We start from the raw sequence: 22,009 nt of genomic DNA on the forward strand, positions 1-22,009 counted from the left end.
AAGTAACCATTCTCTGCCACGTTTGAATGTATGTCCCAACATTTCTAAACTTCATAACTCATAGCAAGTGGATTCATCTGTCACTGGTTCACTAAGGAGTCCATAAAGAGTGTTGTAGAATGTATTGATACATCTTTTTTTTTCTTTTTTCTTTTCTTTTCTTTTTTTTTTTTTGGAGCTGGGGACCGAACCCAGGGCCTTGTGCTTGCTAGGCAATCGCTCTACCACTGAGCTAAATCCCCAACCCTTGTAGTGATACATCTTGTTTGAGAACATGGGTCTGGGATTTCACGGGTTTTGAGGCACACAACTTCTGGCAAAGTTTTTTCTTGGATGCTTTTATTACTTCAAACTTAGAAGTTGTTGCCTTGCCTTATATTCCATTACCAATTTATGCAGCATAATTTGATGATTATCCTTAAAAAATGTAAACCATTGTGTAATGAGTTTGTCTTGTTATTAAATTATGTATACAGTATTTGTTAACTTTAAACACATACTGCCTTTGTATTCCTGACGGTTTTTTATTCGTGTTACGGTGGAGCAGGTTAGGGTAACGAGAATTGCTGCACAAGTCTGGAGAACTTACTGAATGAAGAAAGCAAGTCATTTGATAAACTCCAAAGACAAAAACAGAAGCACGGGCAGGCTACATATTTAGGGGGTTATGGGTGTTTATATATATCCACATTCACTTGAATATAACCTCTAATATTAGTCCTCAGAAGCTGGCACCTGGGATTCCACAGTTAGGCTAGTCTGGCTAGCCAGCAAGCCCCAAGAAGCCATCTGCTTCTATCTTCCCAGGACTGGAAACGGAAATGTACACAACCATGCCTGGCTCTTTACGTGGGTGCTTGAGAAAGGCAGATCCTCAAGGTCCTGGAACAAGTACTTTGCTGACCAAGCTCTCAAGCCTCACATTTTGCATATTACCTCTTTAGTTGTCATTGACACTTCAAAACCGAACCCTGTCTTTTCTGTATTGTTAACCAAATAGCAACGTGAAAATATTGTGAGGGGATATGAAGGTTCTATGGCTGGTTTGAGACTCCTGATAAAATCTGGTCATACTAAAGGTAGAAATCTAAGTAATTTCCATAGCAAGAAAAATAATGCATTTTAGGCTGTGTATATTCTCAAAACTAACTGTGGCTCTCTGCCTTGATTAAGAGCAGATGAAAATATTGAATCTATTTTACTGTTGAAATTCAAGACTTGTGAATTTAAAACCTCTTTCATTTCCTTAGAGTCTATAATCAAGGCATAACCATTTAATTATCTTTGGAAATGAAATATAAACAAACAAATTATATTTTAATGTGAATACCAGACTTTCAAAACCTAATTCAGATGTAAATCTACATGAATAACAAAATGGTCCATTGGGGAGGGTGGTAGAGCTTGAATTGAATCTAGGCTTTTTATAATGTGGGACAGATTTAGTCCATTTTACATGACATCTTTGAAGCATTTTATATTTCTTCTTACAATAAAAGTTGATGAATGTAAAAGAACTAATGTGTAGTGAAAGGCAATCTCCTAGTTCCCACCCACTCCCAGTTTATAGAATATTGAGTTTCAGTAGAAGCAACTTGATTTAGAATACATGTCTTTTAGCTGAAACTATCGAAATCAGTTTTCCTTATAAGACTTGTCAGGAACATGTGGGAAATGTAGTTTCATGAGTTTAGGTACCTAATGTGTTTTTAAACCACTTTGGAGTGATTAATCCTTAAAGCTTAGGTCCACTATACTGTTATCTACTTTAGCCTTGTGCTAGAGAATTTTTATAAGAATGCCATGATAACTGGCCATATGGTGCTTGCTTCTGAAGTTAGTAAAAGTTCAGTGTGTTTAATGTTTTTATTTTTATTTTTTGTCTTTCGTTTAAAGACAGAAAGAACATAAAATTGGGTAAGGTTCAGGGATGTATCTCAGGGCAATTGGGTGAGGGTGAGGGGGAAACATCGAAGTATATAGTATGTTTTTTTTTTCATTTAAAAAGTCTTAAATATTGAAAACTAAATTTATGGGCTGGAGAGATGGCTCAGCAGTTAAGAACACTGACTGCTCTTCCAGAGGTCCTGAGTTCAATTCCCAGCAACCACATGGTGGCTCACGACCATCTGTAATGGGATCTGATGCCCTCTTCTGGTGTGTCTAAAGACAAGGACAGTGTACTACTCATACAAGTAAAATTGTTTTTTTTTTTTCAAAGAAAATAAATTTATAAGGTGTTAAATTTAGAGTGCTTGTCATAATGTTCAAATAGATCTTGCTAAAACATCTAGAGGATTAAGGAAGTCTATCAGATAGTTAATTGAGTACTTATCAAGTATATTCATAGCTCTGGGTAAAACTCTTTTGAAGTACGTAGTCCAAGTTTGTAGTTAAAATTGAGGTGAATGAACCAGTATGTTTTCCTATTTCAGCCCTTACTAGTAAAATCTTTTTACATAGGAACTATAGAAATTGAGATGTTGATTCTCAGTCAGACTTCTCAGAATATTTTGAACTACAGTAACCTCTCAGTGTATTTGCAAGTTAAATTATCATTTGAAACCCAATGCTGTTCATCAACATTTATTAATAGGTATAAATGGTTACATTGGAAAAGGAGGCACAAACATCTTATTTCTAAATAGCCATACATTTTGTGGGAGGGGAAGTAAATGCTTTGTTCTTCATATTGAAGCTAAAAACACACAAAATTATTATACAAGATTGTTTTTCACACATTTCAAGTTGACACTAACTTTGCACTTCTTACAGAAAATATTTAGATAAAAGTAGTTACTCGGGCTTTTAGCTTTTAAAATAATCCATAGAGCCAAAATGCCATTTACACAAACACTGAAGTTTTCCTTTTCACAAATTAAGCTCAGGAGATACAATTTTAACCTTAGTTTTAACAAACATCCATTGTATGCCGATGTGTGAGGGTCTACGTTGAGAAAATTTGATAAGCATAGCCTCTGTTTTCTAGTTTTTCTTTCCTATCAACTGTTAAGCTGTAGCTCCAAATAGCAATTACTAACTAGAAAGAAACTTCTTATCCTCCTCTAGTAAAATCGTGAAGAAATAGAATCCTTAAGTTAAGTATTTCTCCTTGAATAGTACCCCTAGTGTGTACATGAAAGAATAAAAACAATTCATGTATTTTCTCTGGGGATAGTTGTATTTAGTTTTATCTGAACTGAAATGATCTCAGACAAGGTCTGTAACAGTTGTGCCATTGAAATGAGACCATGGCCATATTGGGTTTAAAGGGGGAATTCAAATAGGTAAATCTGAAGTTAGTACTTTATGAAATTATTTCCTTTAACATTAAGTAAACTAATGCAGTTGACAGCCTGGGTTTAGAACTTTCCTTGTGAACCTGCACTGACATTGGTTCTAGTGGTCATGAAAACTTTAAATTCTGACTGCTTCTTCCACAATATGTCAGTTATAGTTGTCACTCTTAATGAATACAGGTAACTGCCTTCATTGTGTACAGTGATATGATGAGGCTGTATTGTCAATAAAATGATTCGATCTTCTACTTTGATCATAGAACTTTCGGATGGCTTGAGAATTCAGCTAGCTGCCTTGTCTTTCTATTTGAGCCCCATCTCACTACATCTGATACTATGCATGTCCAGTCCAAAACTGTCCCCTCCATTTTTCTGTAGAATCTTGAGGGCTTTAAAAAAATTAATTTGTCCTGTTAATCCTGCTAACAGCCTACTTCCCAGCACCTGTACATGATAAAATGTATCTTCTGGATCACTGAGGATTTAGAGAGACAGCTGTCAGTTTGTTTAGAACTTGGGCCATTGGGACTCTTGATGGAATTTGCTGTTTAAACTTAAGGATTTCAGGGGCTAAATTTTGATTGTTCCCTAATCAGTAGAAGGTCTCTACTTAAGTATGTTGTCCTTTTAAATTTCTCTAGGAGGTCTTAAACTTATCCTTAAAGCTGCCACTACTCTAAGCACATTGAAAGTTGATTTTAAGTTGCAAAAAATCAATTCTGAACTTGAAGATGAGCTTGTTGCCTATATCAGTAACATTTAATCCTTCTGTTTCTTCAACATCCCATTTTCTAAAAGTAAAACTCCAAAGCCACCTACTAAGACCTTCTCCTAACCACCAAACAGCATACTAAGGAGCTGCTTAGCTGGCATGGCAGCGTTATGAATTAGAATGTCTTAAGTATACAATAAATCAATGCAGATTTTCTTTTGCCAAAGTGTATATATTCTATTCCTTGGGTTTGTTAGCTTTTTCTGGTCTGAGTATCTTCTGCCCTCAAAAGTAGAAAAGCTGAATTGGACAGCTCTTGTTTAACAGGTATGCAGAGGATGCTCTTGGGGCTACTAATTTCAGCAGTTCTTTACCGTATCCCAGGAAGTCTGTCCACAGAAAAGGATAACAGCACGGTCAGAGGCCCTGGAACTGGAGGTGCAGACAGATCGAGCTGCCACGTGGTTGCTGGGAAGAGAATCTGGGTCTTTTGTTACAGTGCATGCCTTTAAGCATCGAGCCATCTCTCCAGCCTCCTTTTAAAAATGGAACTGCAAACAGAACTTAGAGCTGACTGTTAAAGTTCTCCATCCCTGAAATGTTTTTAAACAGTAACTGATTAACAGGGTAGGAAGATGTCTTTCTCCTACTGGGTATTAGCTTAAAGTTAAAAAATGTTGCTATCACCAACGTGGTACTGAGTTTCAGCCTTCATCATAATGAGGCCTCAACCTAGCTAGTGACATCCTGAGCCTGAGTCACAAAGATGATGACTATGAGGAAGGAGATCTGGACTGGAATGTGTTCCCCAGGAAATATGGCACTGGTGTCTTTCAGTAGCAGAGATTGGCTATTGTGGTATCCTTCCTCTCTTCAGGTCCTAAGTGACAGAGACTGCTTTGGAGCATGACTTCATGGCTTGCTACCCTGTTTTCTGACCACTAGGACAATTATGCCTAGATCACCAATAGTTGGTATATTGATGAGAAAAATGTTCTGAGTATATATTTTATGTTGGCTTTGTTGCTGGTGGTATGAATTATGATTGTAGTTTAGGTTTGTTTGTTTTATACAGTATTTCTCAGTTTACTTATTGTTCCTTTATTTATACACAGTGTTTCTGTGTCTAATCCTTGCTGTCCTAGAAATCATTCTATAGAATAGGCTGGCCTCAAACAGATTTGCCTGCCTCTGCCTCCAGAGTACTGGGATTAAAGGCGTGCACCTCCATCCCTGGATTGAAGTGTCATTTATTATTAAGGATAAAATTTACAGTTGGGAAAGCTGCAATTGTGACTTTAGAACTCTAACTTTTAGAAAGTAAGCTGTCTGTGTTGGTCGCTCTTAGTAAAGTAGGGCACCAGTTTGATTTAAATAAATGAGCACTTCCAATAGGACTCTGATTAATTTGCAACAAACCCTTGCCAGCCAGATGGATGCTGATGGCTCTTACTCTCCTAATTCCTTTTTGTGAGTATCTGAGTTATATCCAGCAGCACTTGTTGCCTGGCTTGCCCCTAATTTGGCTCATCTCTATATGAAATACTTTTACTGGATAGAGATGGAAAATCAGTTTTAACGAAAACTACACTGTCAAAAGCAAGCTTTACAGACACGTTTACATTGTTTAACAGTTCCTCACTTCTCCTCCAGCAGACATCACACATGAGGGGACCTTACAAAGACCAGGTGGTGCTCAACAACCTTTTAACTTCTCTGCCATATACATTGTTAATCTCTACGAGCCAAGCATATGTTGGTAAACCCATGTTTGCTCAGCTGTTGTTTGGTGGCTCTCTGGTGGTCATCATCTTAGATGATGACCGCATGCTCACTAGCTTCATTTTTAACTTACATTTTGATTAAGTACTCCTTGTGTATGGGAAAGAATTTGGATGTATAAATGCAGCTTTCTTTGAAGGCAGAACTTAGACCACAAGTATAGTTGTACATATCCACTAGGATTATTATGTTATATTTCCAACAGTTCACACATGCAGTTCCCACTATCCCCCAGTTGCTACTGTAGCTGCAACCTGAATTAGGTTATCTGAACCTAAATTTGTATCTGTTGGGTTTTCTTTCCAGAAAGCAATTAAATTGAGGTGCATTTTCTCCCCAAGTTTTAACACCTCAATAAAATGTCATTTTTCTGATAAAAAATATTTCAGATCCAGTCTTGAATCTTAGAAATGCTTTTATATCAATGATGATTAAAACTATCCACAGTAGATAGGACCCTATAAATATACCAGCTAATTGTTTTTTTCTTGCCAGCGTATGAGATATAGTAACTGTTGGTTAAAGTACAGTAAAAGATTTTTTTTGAAAAAAGTACACATCCTAAATACTAATTTTGAAGTATGGTACGTTAACTGAAATATACAAACACAGGGGAGGAAATTAGCTAACTTACTAGATGTGGTACGCACTGTAGAATAAATATCTCATTGCCACACATTAAACTAACACACATTTACGAAACAAAACCTCAACAGTCCCCACAGTTAGAAGTTGTAGTGTTTATAAACAAAACAGAAAGGCCTGTTCTACCTAGAAACCTCAAGCTGACAATTCTTTGGAGTCTAGTCTCCCTTTAATGCTGTTCATCGAACCAGCATGGGCAGCGTGTAAGCACTGAAGAGCAACGAAGACAGGCAGGTTGATTTGCCTTATCTGATAGCTGGTAGGGATTGCTGACCATATCCCTCAGCTCTGTGGGGAGATGGGTGTGAGATCCTGAGGCAAGTCAGGAATCTATGCGGTAGCTATTGTAGCAAAGTGGCACCTGGAGCTTCAAGGAGGCAGGGGTGAGCAAAGCAAAGGGGTTAAAGCACCCGACCGCACCTCTGCTGATTAGGGGCCGTACCCCTTCAGTTGCTTTTGAGATGGATTTAGTATTTATAGATACAAAACACAAATGATATTAACAGTGAAACAAAACAAGAATGGCTAGAAAAGACGGAAAGTAATAGCTTCACTCCTTGGAGGGGGGACAGGGAGGGAATCATATTTGGGGTCACCTTTGAGAAATTACAAATTTTTTCTCTTGAATTCCAGAATAGATGATGGGGATTTGACTTAGAGCCGAGTTGTAACTTGTTCTTCCTGTCCATCACCCCATTTGTGCATGAGCAAGTCACAGGCCTCTCCCCAAGTTTCAAATACGTCCTCTGATGAGTCTAAAAGTTTCGAATTTGAGGAGCAGATGCCGGATGCACAGTGAAGAGAGCTGGAACAGGCTAGGGGGCATTCACTGCTCCGAGCAGCACCCCGGATTTCACCTAACTCTACCTCACTGAGGTTCATCTCACTTTGCGAACAGGCCTCTGCCTTCCCTTTCTCCATCTGAGAATATCTGATGTCCTGCCACATAGAGTGCTGCTGTGCGATGCCATCAGAGATTGTGTACATTGGCTCCGAAGTAGGTTCAGAGGTCTGACCATTAAACTTGGAGAACAGGAGACCCAGTTTCTTGAAAGAGGGACCCATGAAGGACCGTTTGCCTGACGACTCAGCTTTCGGCTTTCCTTGGGCACCACTAGCTCTTGGCATGGTTCTGATGAGAGGTGCTCCCTGGCAGGCCTTTTTCTTGCAGCCTAAATTGAAAGAGACACTCTTAGATTTGGCCCGAGCCCCACCACTGCCATCATTGGTATCATCCCTTTGAGAGAATTCAGCGCTGCTAGTGGAAAAGCTTCTTCTTGGATGTTTTCTATTTCCCAAGAGGTCAAGTACTTCGTATCGAAAGCTGGAAATGTCCTGCTTTAATTCCTAGCAAAAGAGAGGAGACATGTTTTATCAGAAAAGTAGTCTTTAGTTTAAAGAAGACACTCAGAATTTTGGATAGGCTAAGTTGTACCTAGTAATAAATCATAAGGCATACATTATACTTTTAAGATCTTCCATTAGTCAAGCACAGAAAGACTATTCTGTCATAATTGGAAAAATGGCACAGTGAGTAAGGTTGATTTCAGAACGTCTGGACAAGCGCATGAACTAATAATAACTAGGTAACTCGGCTGGAGAAATAGCTTAGCGGTTAAGAGCACTGGCTGATCTTCCAGATGACCTGGGTTCAATTCCCAGCACCCATGTGGCATCTCACAGCCACCTGTAACTCTAGTTGCAGGGGACCCGACAACCCGATTTGACCCCTATCTACACCAGGCACACAGGTGGTACACATACATCTACATAGGCAAGTATACACATAGGCAAAACAGCCACACACATGAAATTGTAAAAATAAAGTGGTAACTGACAAGCTGTTAGAGTACTTGCTCTTATGAGTGTCCTAAGTTTAAGAACAACTGAAGAAGCAGAGACCTTTAGGGTCCAGGAAGGAAACTGAAGAAATGAAGTATCAGGTGATCAGATGGCTGCTTTGGGGTGGGGCGGGGAGTGGAGGGTGTGGCCATACAAATGCATGTGAATGGCCTTCTGTGCACGTGCTTGGGTACCACTCACTTGTTCCTTCACCAGTCATCTTTCCAAAGCTTAAAGCTAGCTGATCATGTCACCCTCCTGGTTAAAACATCTTAGTAATGTCGTCATCTTAGGAACCACTATAAATGTCATCTTATGTACTACAGGGATTTTCTAAACCTGGAACCTCTCTATCTCTCCATTTTTATTTCTTCCAACTCCCTTCACCCCTGGGTGCTCCCTATTCTCCTGGACTGACACACAATAATAACTTAGCCAAGTGATTGGGACATCAGTCTTCAACAGATAAGTTCTATCTGTGGATTAAATAGAATTCCAGTATGCCTTATAGGGGCGCATTATTGTGTGTCTGTGTTCATGAATCATACATCTCAGGATGGGTTTCTTGTTCTAGGTTCTATATATCAAGCAGGATAGTTCTTTGTGTCGTAAAGCTATCTTGTTAATTGTGTGATGGTTAGTAGCAACCCTCTCTGTACCCACTAGATGCCACTATGACAACCTGAAACATTTCCAGACACCCAAAGGTACCCTAAGGACATAACTACCCCTGCGTGAGAATCACTCTTTTAGCTTGATACCAATGTTAAGAAAATTCTACTATTTAATGTTAGTTTCTTAAGAATTGAAATTTAATAATACATCTTTTGGTCCTTACTCTCCCATCTTTAAGGGAAGGAAGGCCTTTAGCTCTCCAGGTATTTCCTGTTTGCTGACCTGCCCCTTACCATGCATTCTTGCTGTATCTGTTCAGCCTGTCATTCTCACACTGTGACTATCAAAAATCAGATGGCTTCATTTTGTTTGAAAAACTGATTGTGCCAGACATTCAGAAGAGCCTGTCAATCTCAGACAAAGAACCACAGGCCACAGTGGTGGCCGGGGGAAGGCATTTTACTTCTCCTGGGGATGAGTGTTCTCCTCCATTCCCCCCACCCCCGCCCCACTGGTTGTCCAGTGCAGACTGCTCATCTCTGAAACTTTGTACACACAAACAGCAAAACCAGACTCAAACAAGTTGTATTTACATATATTTGCACATACACATGAAACAAAAATCAAAGAAAAAGAAGCTATCAACTTGTGGCTGGGGGGAATATGAGAGAGATATGAGGGGAAAATATAATTTTATTTCAATTATAAGCTTTTCTTTAGAAGGAAAAATAATCTCTCCACCTATTGAATGACAAAGAATGGTTGCAGGGAATGGAGCAATGGCACAGTGTTTAAGAGAGCTGTGTTCTAGAGGAACTGGACTCGGCTCTCACTACCCACAGAGTGGCTTGTAACCATCTTGCTCCACTTCTAGGGGCCCCTGGTACCCACAAGCAATAAACATCTAGGTGAAACAGCCATACACATAGAATAAAAATAAAGTCAGATTTTTCAAAACTTTAATGAAAAGCCTTTTATTTTTGAGACAAAGGTTCTCTCTCTGTATGGCCCAGCCTGGAACACATTCTGTAGATCACACTGGCTTTGAACTCAGAGATCTGTCTGCCTCTGCCTCCTGAGTGCTGGGATTAAAGGTGTACACCACCACTGCCCAACTAAAACGAATATTTTTTTGAAAAAAATAGGAATTGTATAGGAAAGTGGAATTCTAAAATTAGAATTCTCAGACTCTATGAAGATTAAATTATACCAAGAAATGAGAAGTTAGGGCTTGAATGCAGCTCTGTGGACAGGGGAAAAGACCTGTTGGGTGGGAGGAAGACAGATAGATATTAAGAGATTTACCCACTTCAAGATTAAATTACCTTAAAATTTTCTTCTGTTAGCCCCTCATTTGTTTTCGAGTTTCTTATCATGGCAGCCACATATCTCTTGACTAGATTTCTGATAACTTCCTAGAATTGAAAAACAACGAAGAGGTATTCAGTTTTCTTTTCAGGCTATCAGGTTAATAAGGAACCTGCTTAGAAAATGTGTTTACTTCATCTTTGCAATGGGAAATCATTGGGTTAATAAGTCCTTGCATCTCTGAATTTTGGTGGCACAGTGTACCAGTCCATTAAACTTACCCCAAAGGAGAATTTTCACTCAAATGTATAGTATGCATTCAGTGTGTGTGTGTGTGTGTGTGTGTGTGTGTGTGTGTGTGTGTGTGTGTGTGTGTGTACATGCATGTATGTATGATGAGAGTACAAGAGTCTCCGAATGTTCGCTCAATATCCGTTCCTCAGGGATGGATTAAATCTTAGTACTTTTAGTAAAGTAAGGCATTTTTCTCTTCATGAACTTGAGAGCCACTAAGTGAGCTAGCAATTTTATAATCAGGATATTTTTCACAGAAACAACACTTGACCTTTATAGGAAAGGCCTCTTTTAGCCTCAGGGAGGCTGGAACACACATGGTTGCAAGGTTGGTGTTGCTGCTCCTACCACTTACTGCAGTGTGTCAGGCAGTTTGTCAGGCGCCACCTACCCTGAATTTTCACAACCCTGTAATTTAACTTTTCCTATTATTCCTGGTTTGCAGATGGGGTTCAGTGGTGTTAACTGGCTCCTTCAAGGTCACACTGCTGGGAAATGTAAACCTTAGATTTTACGTCTACTTAAGGCTGATTCCGAAGCCTATATTAATAGTGAGCGATGCTTTAGCTTGTATTTCTGCTACTCAGTTAACTCTAAGAAGTCGCCGAGATGCCCAGGGAATATGTTTTTGTTTGTTTGCTTTTTCGTTTTGTTGTGAGGTTTGAAGAGGAAAATAAAGGTGATGGGACTTGCCTAGGCATCATCATTTTTTTTTGAATTATTAGAGTTTGGGGATAGGTGGAGTAAGAGAAGGGTTACCTATGAAACACTGTACTTTTTGTTTCTTACTGTTACTAAGAGGAAGGAAATTATGGAAGCCATTTGTGGAATTAGGTTCCTTTAAACCTTGTAGAATATTTTTCTACCTGGGTTTCTTGAGACAGTGTCTCAACTTGACCTTGAACTTTCCATAGTGAGGATAACCTTGAACTTCTGATCTTGTGCCCTCCGTCTCACTCAGTTTATGTAGTGTTGGGGATCAAACCCAGTGCTAACGTTATGCATGGTAGGCAAGCACTCTACCAACTGAGATACAGCCCTTCCTCTGCATTTCTTTCGATCCAGAAGATTAAAATATAGTTTCTTATCTGTGATTTTTCAAAGATTACTTTCAATAAATATCTCCCATATTTGTATGCTTGGCTGTCTTCCGGCTGTTTCCATAAGAAGCACAAATCTGCTTCTTTGATTAAAGTCATGTTTAGAAAGTCCTTCACTGACATAACTAACAACTTTCTCTTGTCTATATTCCCTATTTATTGTGTATTCCTATTGTATGTACATTTTGTTCACAACTTTTACCCTCCTAATCACTTAACTTTTGTAATTTTAATGATGTAATATCTCCCATCCCTGGTAATAAGCTTCTAAGAGGTACAAGGTTTGTTCACAGTGACTTCTCTAATGCGTATTTTAGTGTCAGATGTACAATAGGTAGTCTTTTACTCACGGACTGAGCAACTACAGATCTATTGCTTAACCTCAAGGAAGATAGCCTTCCAAGGTATGGATGGCTCAGACCCAGATGAGGCTGAGGGAAAGGGATATGAATGGGGTTGGAGAGCAGATGATTTCATCCTGATGAATTACTTCACTCTGAAGTGAGTGACAGTCTTCCCAGGGCCCCTAGAGAAGTCAAGTCCAGACATAGCTGGAGTAGTTTCCTTCTACTCCACAGACCTGGCCAAGAACTCTTCTGTTTAGCCCTAGTGGGCAAGCGGTACCTGATAATGTTGATTTTGGATCAGGCTGTCAGCATGACGTTCCTGAAATTCAAAATGGACAGAGAAGTTATTTCAGTTGGCCAGCACCTTACCCATTCACCCACCTCAATTATTTGGTAAATATTAGGACTTTAGAATGATACTTAGCTCCTGACTGACAAATAACAGGAGAATATTTAAGGTAGGAATTGTCATGAAGGAGGGAAAGGAGAAAAACAGTTTTGTATAAAGAGAAAAATATATACACATACATTTACGTACATACATATACATATATACACACATATGCATATACATATACAGGTCTTACTGTGAAGCTTCTCAAGTTGTGCCTCCTTCGTCTCCCATCGGGGTCTCTCTTGGGACAGAAGGTGTTGTTGAACCAGTTGCCAAGATAGAGAAATGATTTGGGGCTGGGGATGATGTTGAAAGGAGGTGGTAAGGTGCCACCTTCATCAAAGTAACTCATCCAGAGCTTCGTTCTCGCAAACTTCCACTCAATATCAGCATGGTCCTAGGAAAGACACAAGTGCAAGGTTTGAGAGCCAGGGAACTGGGACAGACACTTGGGCTTCATTTTAACCCTGGTAGTTGATTCTGTAGAGGGTAACCTGGCAGGAACTGTATAAACTCAAATCATATATACCCTATAAATGCAAATTCATCGATCTGGCAATTGACTTTGAAAAACACACCTTATTGGGTTTGGTGCCTTTACACCCAGCTACCCAGGAAGTTGAGGCAGGAAGATCATGAGCTGGAGACTGGCCTGAGCTGTATAGTAAGATTCTACCTTAAAATACAAGAAAGAGTGATAGCAGTGTGGCTTGGGAGTAGAGTGCTTGCTTGGTATGTTAGTATGAATCCCTGGGTCCAGATACCAGAACTGAAAGAAAAAAATTAAAAAAAAAAAGACGAGGTGAGGATGAAGGGAGGCATGGAGAAAGGGGATTGCAAAAAATTATACACAGGACTCTTCCCTACTAATGAGTATAGTAATACAAACAACTTTAAAGTACCTAAACGGTCAATAGTAGATGACTATTTAAATAAATGATATCACAACAAAATGGCATACAATCTAACTTTACAGATCATACTTTGTCTATAGAATAGATGTGAATATATGCTTCTGTTCAAGATCTCGAGTGCAAAATCCACAATATATATTGCATGCAAGGATGCCATTTAATTAACTGAAAAAGTTACATATTTACATGTTATTGGTGGGTATACACCTGTAAATCATGGTTATTTTTAAGAGGCAGAGATGGTGTTAAGGTTGCTTCATTTGTATTTTGGGGAGGTTCATGTATATTTTTCTTCTTAACTATCTAAACACATCATCAAGCAAAAAAAAAAAAAAAAAAGAGCATGTTTTTATCTCCAACAGAGGTTCTTCTATAATTTCTTTAGGGCAGCAAGTTATCTGTATGGTGGTTTTCCCCAGATGAATTTCTCTAGCACTGCATTCTATAACCAGCCTCAAGTTGACTGTCACCCATTACTTGCTTGTCCTAGAGACTGTATTCACATTCAAAGCATTTTTTTTCGAAGACAGGGTTTCTCTGTATAGCCATGACTATCCTGAAACTCTCTCCGTAGACCAAACAGGTTGGCCTTGAACTCAGAGATCTACCTGCCTCTGCCTCCAAGGTGCTGGGATTGAAGGTGTGCATCATCACCAGTGGCTTCTTTTGTTGTCTTAATGTTTTTTTTTTCCAAGACAGGTTTGTTAATGTAACTCTGACTGTCTAGGAACTCTTTACTGTAGACCAGGCTAGTTTTAAACTCAGAGATCTGCCTGCCTCTGCCTCCTGCATGCCGCGATTAAAGGCAGGCACCACTATCCCACTCAATGCATTTTTTTTTCAATAAACATTTTTGATGTATAATTTACAGAAACTAAAATCTACCCATTATAAGTGTTTGACGCATATATACCTGTGAATTACCATCACAAGGTACACAGACATGCTGTTATTACCTTTCTAGAACTTTTCTTTTCAAGTTGGGTCTTGCTGTGTAGCTCTGACTGGCCTGGTATTTACTTTGTAGAGCAGATTGTCCTCAACCCATGGCAGCCCCCCTGCCTCATCTTGAATCAAGTCTGGCTGTTTTTAGAACCTGAAATCACTACCAAAATTGGTACGTACAGTGGTTCTGTCCTCCTCCAAAGTTCACTCATGTTGCCCCTTCATCGTCAGACTCTCTAAGGTCTAGCCCCCCTTTCCTCTCTGATCCTATAGTTTGTCTTTACAAATATACCTTATTAATAAAAGCATACCACCAGCATCATTTTGGGATGGACTTATTTCACTGAGCCTGACACATTTGAGATTGGCCTATGGTTCTGTATTGATCAGTGCATTCAGTCTTACAGCTAGTAAGTTTTCCTTTAGTTGGGTGTGTGGTGGTTTGTTAATCATTTACTCCATGGGGGGAAATCTGAGTTGTTTTCAGCATTTAACAATGAATAAAGGTGTTATTACCATGTATGAGCTTTTGTGTAAACCTAAGCTTCTTTCCTCTAGCATCACTAAGAGTGGTATTACTAACTCATGATGTTGATTTGTGGGTAACTTTATAAGAAACTGCCATTAGTTTTCTATATCCTCTTCAGTGCTTCTTGGAGTTTGTAGCAGGATCTTACTATGGTTTGCAATGGCATGTCCCAAATGGATAACGATGTTAAATTATCTGCACATGATATGCCCCTTAGTCATCTGTAAATCTATGTTTCAAACCCTTTGCCCACCTTTATGGGCTTGTCCACATGTTTATGGCCTTCGAAACCTGTGGGAATGTTTGGAGTTTTCAGAGCCCTCACAGACATCTTTCCTCAGAATTTCCTTCCTATTTTCAGTCAGCATCTTGTCAGCCCAGCTGGCTACATTTTCTCACTCAGTGCCGCTCTAAAAAACAAGCATCCTATGGACTGCCTTCCTTCACGAAAGAGCTCAGAATGAGGTCGCATAAAGTAAATCTCTGTAAAGAGGGGTCAGTGAGCTAGTTCACTGGATGAAAGTGCTTGCGGCTAAGCCTGGCAACCTGAATTCACGTCCTAGGAGGCGAATGGAGGATGGTGGAAGGAAAGAACTGACTACTACTAACTGTCCTCAGACATGCATGTTGTAGAATGTGTGCATGTGCACAGTTGTGTACACACACACACACACACACACACACACACGTACACACCACCCCCAAAATAAATAAATAAATGTTTTAAACAACTCTCTGTAAATGGCTATTTTCCAAGAAGCGGCTGGACAGATCAAAGAGATTACCTGGAGAGGCTGGGGCAGGGATCCCAAACCTATCCCCCTTCCATTGGCTTCTGGGTTGTTGTTTTTCACACATACCATGGGCTGCTTGTGTGGTGGTCTGTGCTAATTAACAACAAAAACACAGCATGACTCTGACTTTAAAACAAACTAAAATGCTATGATGGGCAAATGCAATGAGTGATTCTCATCTATCTGTAAAGGCCCTACTTCTGATTGGAAGGGGAGTCCGACAAACAGCCTGACTCTAAGTTCATAATTGCCGATGATAAACGTCTCAGCTGTCTTATAGTAACGGCCAAGGCACTACAGCATTTTGAACAAGATGTCATGATATTTGCAACTTTCAAATATTGGAAAAATAATTTAGGGTCTCTCCATTGATGTGTAAAGCTTCACTTCAAGGGCCATGATTCATACCAATTAAACTTTTATCTGACACTGCCAAACTAACTACAGGACTATAGTGTCTCCTACTCCCCCTCCCTCTCTGTGAGTGTGCTTGTGTGTGTGTGTGTGTGTGTGTGTGTGTGTGTGTGTGTGTGTTTCTCACATGGACACTTGTGCATGTATGTGAAGAGTAGAGATCAATCTTTGGTATCTACCACAATCCCCTTATTTATTGAGACAAACTCTCTCACTGGGTCCAGAGCTTGCAGATTTGGCTATGTTAGCCAGTCAGCACTAGCCCGGGAGATCTTTTTTCTTACCGTCCTCTCTCCAGGAAACTCTCCGGGAATCATGACTTCTATGTGGGTCTTGGAGATTAAGCCCACCGAGTCAGCCTCCCCAGCCCAAAAACCCTTTCTCTAAATCAGAGGGTTTCTAATGCCTATGTATTTATTTAACTTCTTTTTCTCTCACATATTACATCCAGAGACAGTTCCCTCTCTCTTCACTCTTCCCACTCAGAAGATGGAAAGATCTCCCATGTTCATGGATCAGTAAGATTAGCATAGTGAAAATGGCCATCTTACTAAAAGCAATGTACCGATTCAACACAGATCCCCATCACAATTTCAACACCATATATTTTTATAGACCTTGGAAGAACATAACTTAACTTCATATGGGAAAAGGGGGAAAAAATAAAACTAGGAAAGCTAAAACAATCCTGAAAAATAAAAGAACTTCCGGTGGTATTACCGTCTCAGATTTCAAGCTATACTCCAGAGCAATAGCAATAAAACCCACATAGTCTCTGATTCTTTATTTTTGATAATGTTTGAAGTCTACCCAGTCATGTTGTCAGATGACAGACTTTTAAAACTGGTATTTTATGAAAAATTTATTGCGTGACAATTTGACACAAAAATCTGAATGAATTGACAGTACCATTTTAACACTATCTTACAGATATAAAAACTATTTCTTAGCATTTACTTTATTAAAATGAAAATGTAATTGGTATTGACTCCTCTTCCTGAATATTATTCAGTATTCATCCATGAATATAATAACTAGTTGGAATAAAAGTACTACATATATGTTTAAGAAATGTATTTGCCATAAAAATATAATTTTTATGTCTAATGGCTATCAAAATTTACATAATATTTGTGTTTCTTTGAATAGTTTTGACTAGTTGAATGATAGTTAAATTAAGAATAATTTTACCTTATCATTATGAGAAGTAAAAATTAAATTTTAGTTTACAGTTGTCATAATAAATGGCAAGACAGTCAAAATTAAAAGCCTCTACTTATAAAAATGTTGTGACCATGTGTATTGTAAATAAGAATTCAAGGAGAAGGGGGACGAAAACTTCTTCCCTTCAGAAGTTTAACCATTTAATTTTAAACTCGTCGTTAGCTTCGCATAACAAATAGCTATGGCATTCTGATGTCATTAGAAATACTTAAATGAGGAAATGAGTATTATTGTAAATGTCAGTCTACTGTAGTCCATAATTTATACCCCATACTAAGTACTGTTTAAATGTATAATATATACCCCAAAGACAAAGGAGATACATGGTTTCTTTCTTTAGATTCAGCAGTGGGGTGAATGTCTGAGAGTCTTTCATCTGCAAAAACTAAAATCACTACATTTGCTGAAAAAGGGATGGACCTTGGGGTCCAATTTAAAAAAATCTATTACTTATTTACTTATTCATTCTCTCATACAATACATTCCAACCACAGCCTCCCTCCCTGCCACTCTTGGCAGGCCCTTCCCTACCTCTTGTCTCCCACAGATCCACTGCTCCTCCATTTCCCTTCAAAAAGAGAAGGCCTCCTAGAGGTATCAACAAAATATGGCAGATCAAGATGCAGTAAGACGAGGCACTAACCTTCATATTGGGGTATGATCTTAAAAGGGAGGTGACCAAGTCTCAGACTAAAAAAAAAAAAAAAAAAAAAAACAAAAAAAACATGCTGTCTCTCGTATGTGGATCCGAACTTAAAATGTTTTCTGTACATAAATAAGGGGCTGTGAGAGCGAGATATAAGCTGTAGAATGAACTAGGAGTCCATGAAAGTAGGCCAAAAGAATTCAGGAGAAGTCACATGAGACACAAAAGTAGACAACGGAGTGTGGGGAGAGATGAGAAGATAATAAAGCCTGACTTTTTCTAAGCTTATAAAAAACGTGAAGAAAAAAGAAACCAACACACGAACAGGTGCCCTTGAAGGCCAGGGTAGGGGAGAGAGACAGACAGAGAGACAGAGACAGAGACAGAGAGACACAGACACAGACACACACACACGGAGAGAGGGAGACAGAGAGAGACAGAGACAGAGAGAGAGAGAAGAGAGAGAGAAGAGAGAGAGAGAGAAGAGAGAGAGAAGAGAGAGAGAGAGAGAGAGAGAGAGAGAGAGAGAGAGAGAGCTTTAAAAAGACTGTGTGTTCATGTGTGTGAGCACAAGGAACAATGATGCTATGGCTTCTGCGGACATGGGGAGATTCAGTGTCTTACATACGTTGCTTAAACACTGTGGTATCTGAAAATCATCTGTTTTCTGTTTCTTTATATTTGTAACCCCAATGGGAGTTCAGCTTTTTCTTTGTATGTATTTTATTTTTATGTGCTTGCTTTTTTAAAAGTTTGTTTAAAACAAAATGCTTCTTTGTACCCCAGGCTGGCCTCAAATCCCTGATCCAGAACTCTCAGCCTCCTGGGTCTCTTTACGTGTTTGAAAATATAAGCATCTATGTCCTTTCAAAAGCAATTTGCTTAATGAAAAATAAAAAGAGGCTGTGAATTTGAAAAAAGAGCAAGGAGGATTATATCAGAGAGTTTAGAGGGGGAAAGGGAAGGGAGAAATGATGTAATTATATGATAATCTCAAAATTAAATAGAAACTGTAAAATGTAATTTGCTATAGGTCTGGGGAGAAATGAATTTGCTTTTGGCAAAGTATGCAAACATGCAATGGGCCAAGTTATAAGCCACAGTCATATCTCTGGAGTTTAGGAGGCTTTCTGATGTTCCAAATTTTAGCTTGCTCACTTATAAGCATTTTGAAAAAAACATCACAGAAGCACCTCCTGTCACTGTCATTCCATTCCCTTGGGGCTCGGACAAATTCATGTCGAGAATTGCCAAAATAGTTGGGAAGTAGCAAAGTTGTTGCAAATAATCTTTCCACTAGTTTCCCCCCTCATCTATTTATTATAAACCAATTTATATATGTCCACCTAGTCAGTTTTCGAGTCCTGTATTGAGCAAGTAATATGTGCCAGGAAAGCTGCTAGGGGTTGTTGGATAGCCCCTGAATCCTAAACGCCAGCAAATAATAGAGCATATGGTATGAGCCACTGGTTAATTAAAAGGTATTTGTATCCTGATGATTGTGTGGACTATGTGAGCAATATAATCTGGCCAATAGATGCTGGTTCCATTTCCAACTTGCTATAAATTGAATTGCAGGTCTGTACATGTGGTTTTTGTCAACACGCTTGTTTAAGCCTTCCCTAATAGATGATGGCGATTTTTGTTGATCAGTCAGGACTAGTGTCTGCTGGTGACGCCAATGCTTTCTTTTTGCCTTACCTTCTCAGACTCTACTCTAACTTTGGAACATATGGATGCTGACTTGTGAAAATCAGGCACACAACCACAAACAGTGGTCCATCCCCTTCCAACTTTCCAAAACTTTTAGAACTTTCATGCTACCAGGATGTGTGTTATCGTTTTTTTTTTCTAAGCTCCGCCCCGCAGTTACCTGGCAACAGCCAGGTATGCCTGACTCACTATAAAAGGGGCTGCTTGCCCCACCTTGTTCTCTAGCTCTTGCCTTCCGGCCCCTGCTCCCCCTTCTCTTCACATGCTCTTGGCCAACCTCTCCTCCTCTTCCTCTTCCCCTCCCTCCTCCTCCTTCTCCTCCCCCCTCTTCTCCTCCTCCTTTCCCTCCCCCTTCTCGTCCACCTTCTCTCTCTCTTTCTCTCTCTCTCTCTCTCTCTCTCTCTCTCTCTCTCTCTCTCTCTCTCTCTCTCTCTCTCTCTCTCTCTCTCCCCTTCTCTGCCCCTCTTGACTTTTCTCCCCATTCTCTGAATAAACTATTCTATACTATACCGTCGTGTGGCTGGTCTCTCAGGGGTAAGGGAAGCCTCAACATGAGGCCACTGAAGCACCCCCATCCCCCATACCTCACCACATCTCCATAGAACATATCTTCCCTCTTTAGCTTTTTATAAACACATCAATGTGCACGCAGCAACACTTAACTTCATTGGTGTGTTCTAATCCATGTGTGTGCCCTGCTTTGTCTTTGAGATCATGGTCTCCTGCAGAGCAGGCCAGAGTCTCTATTGGCTTTAGCTCCTTTTGCTGCGTGGACCTATAACTCTAATGGTAGAACACACACCCTGAGGTTGCTGACTTCTTCACAGTATAAGCACATGGAGTCGGTGGCATGATCATATCTGTTTCTTTTCACATTTCTCAACAAATGCAAGCTCAAGGTTATTATTCTTTCAAACTATGGGGCCAATGTCTTACGAGTTCTTGACAGTCTTATGCATTCCCTCAGATCTCCTGCCAGCAGCCATCTTGCTTAGCAAATTGGACAACTTTCTAAGATAATGTAGAGGAGGCAAAACAACACAACCCCAGGGAGAGCAGAGCTAATAATAACCCTTAAAGAGCAAGGCTGTCCTCAGGAATCGTTGGCCCTAGGGACAGCTCGTCAGAAGGATATTTTGGCAGCCTTTACACTAATTATCCATCGCTTCCTTTATATGACGTAGCACTAGTTCTGCTTCCCTGGGATGGAAAGCGACACAAATTACCATGACATACACATCCTAAACAGAAGTGAGAATATTCATTTTCTCTGCCCTCTCAAGGGATGCCAGTCTCACTTAGAATGCCTTTTTCTCTAGGTAGAATTGGGGGTTTATGTCTTAAGTATTTTTGTTCATCAGAATTACATGGGGCAAATGTTAAAAATGCAGATTTGTGGAGTTTATCAAAATGTATATATTGCATCATACAGGGTAAAAATGTAATTTTAAAGATATTATAATTTTAACTCTCTTCTATCTATACCTCTTTCTTTCTTTCTTTCCTTCTTTCCCTCCCTCCCTCCCTCCCTCCCTCCCTCCCTCCCTCCCTCCCTCCTGCTTTCTTTCTTTCTGAGATGGAATTGCTGTAACTCAGGCTGACTGGGAACGTAATATGTAGACCCGGCTGGTTTTTCCTGTCTCAATGTCTTAAGTCCTGAGTTTACCAGTCTGGTAGCCCTGTACAAGGATTCCGTTTTTGTTTCACCTCATCAAAAAAAAAAAAAAAACCCAAATAAAACTAGAATGTTCAAAAATATGGTGCTTGGTGTCTCGCAAGCCCAGATTCCACCCTTTAACTTACCACATGTGTACAGTAGTCTAGGGAGGGTTGGTTTTCTGTTCCTCAATGCTCAGCAAAACTGTTCTGTTTGAGGTTTCCAGGTAGTTAGAATGAACTGTTCATTCTGAAGACAGTCGGGAATTACTTTGAATGCTTAATTGGCATTAACAGAAGTGCCTGTGCCCAGCTGCAAAGCATCAGAGTGCTTTCTAGCTTGAACTCAGTATCCACTCATTGCCCACATCTTTTGCAGTCTAACACTGATGTCCTTTTCAAACATCATGAGTGGTTGTGACAACAGAGGTGTAATGGTCTAAGAAGCTGCCACTGTTTCTGCCTGGACCCCATGACAACTGGTGAACATGATCCCCAGCTATGCTCACTGGGTTGTTTTGAGAGAGACTGTCTCAATACTTAACTCAGGATGGCCTTGAGCCCACTGTCCTTCTCAATATACCCCCCTTAGTGCTGGGGTTACAGTTGTGGGCCATTATGCCCAGAAGTGAGATTTTTAAAAGCGAATCTATTCTTTGATATATTCACACATATATGTAATATGCTCTGGTGACACTCATCTTTCCATCGCTCTTGTCCTCTTCCTACCTGGTGAGGGCTGCCCCTCCCCTCCCCAGGGTATTTGTATACATTTTGCTCCATGCCTGCCAGCTATTTCGTTTTTTTGCTGTAATATGTCTGTCAGTAGAAACATG

At 39.7% G+C, this 22,009-nt stretch overlaps 2 protein-coding genes across 2 annotated transcripts in view; one reads left to right on the forward strand and one right to left on the reverse strand.

Annotated features, from left to right (window-relative positions):
- Alg13 (ALG13, UDP-N-acetylglucosaminyltransferase subunit) overlaps positions 1-22,009 on the forward strand; it is an 83,194-nt gene that overhangs the window by 58,513 nt on the left and 2,672 nt on the right. The window lies entirely within an intron of this gene.
- Trpc5 (transient receptor potential cation channel, subfamily C, member 5) overlaps positions 2,571-22,009 on the reverse strand; it is a 280,812-nt gene continuing 261,373 nt past the window's right edge. Inside the window, exons 8-11 of the mRNA NM_080898.3 lie at positions 12,532-12,735; positions 12,222-12,263; positions 10,221-10,310; positions 2,571-7,785 (exon numbers count right to left, since the gene is read on the reverse strand). Coding sequence (NP_543174.1) covers positions 7,093-7,785; positions 10,221-10,310; positions 12,222-12,263; positions 12,532-12,735 — 1,029 coding nt within the window. The 3' untranslated portion in view covers positions 2,571-7,092. The remainder of the gene's footprint in view (positions 7,786-10,220; positions 10,311-12,221; positions 12,264-12,531; positions 12,736-22,009) is intronic.

Source organism: Rattus norvegicus, chromosome X (assembly GCF_021556685.1).
Source record: "Rattus norvegicus strain SHRSP/BbbUtx chromosome X, alternate assembly SHRSP_T2T, whole genome shotgun sequence".
In the NCBI taxonomy this organism is placed as follows: domain Eukaryota; kingdom Metazoa; phylum Chordata; class Mammalia; order Rodentia; family Muridae; genus Rattus; species Rattus norvegicus.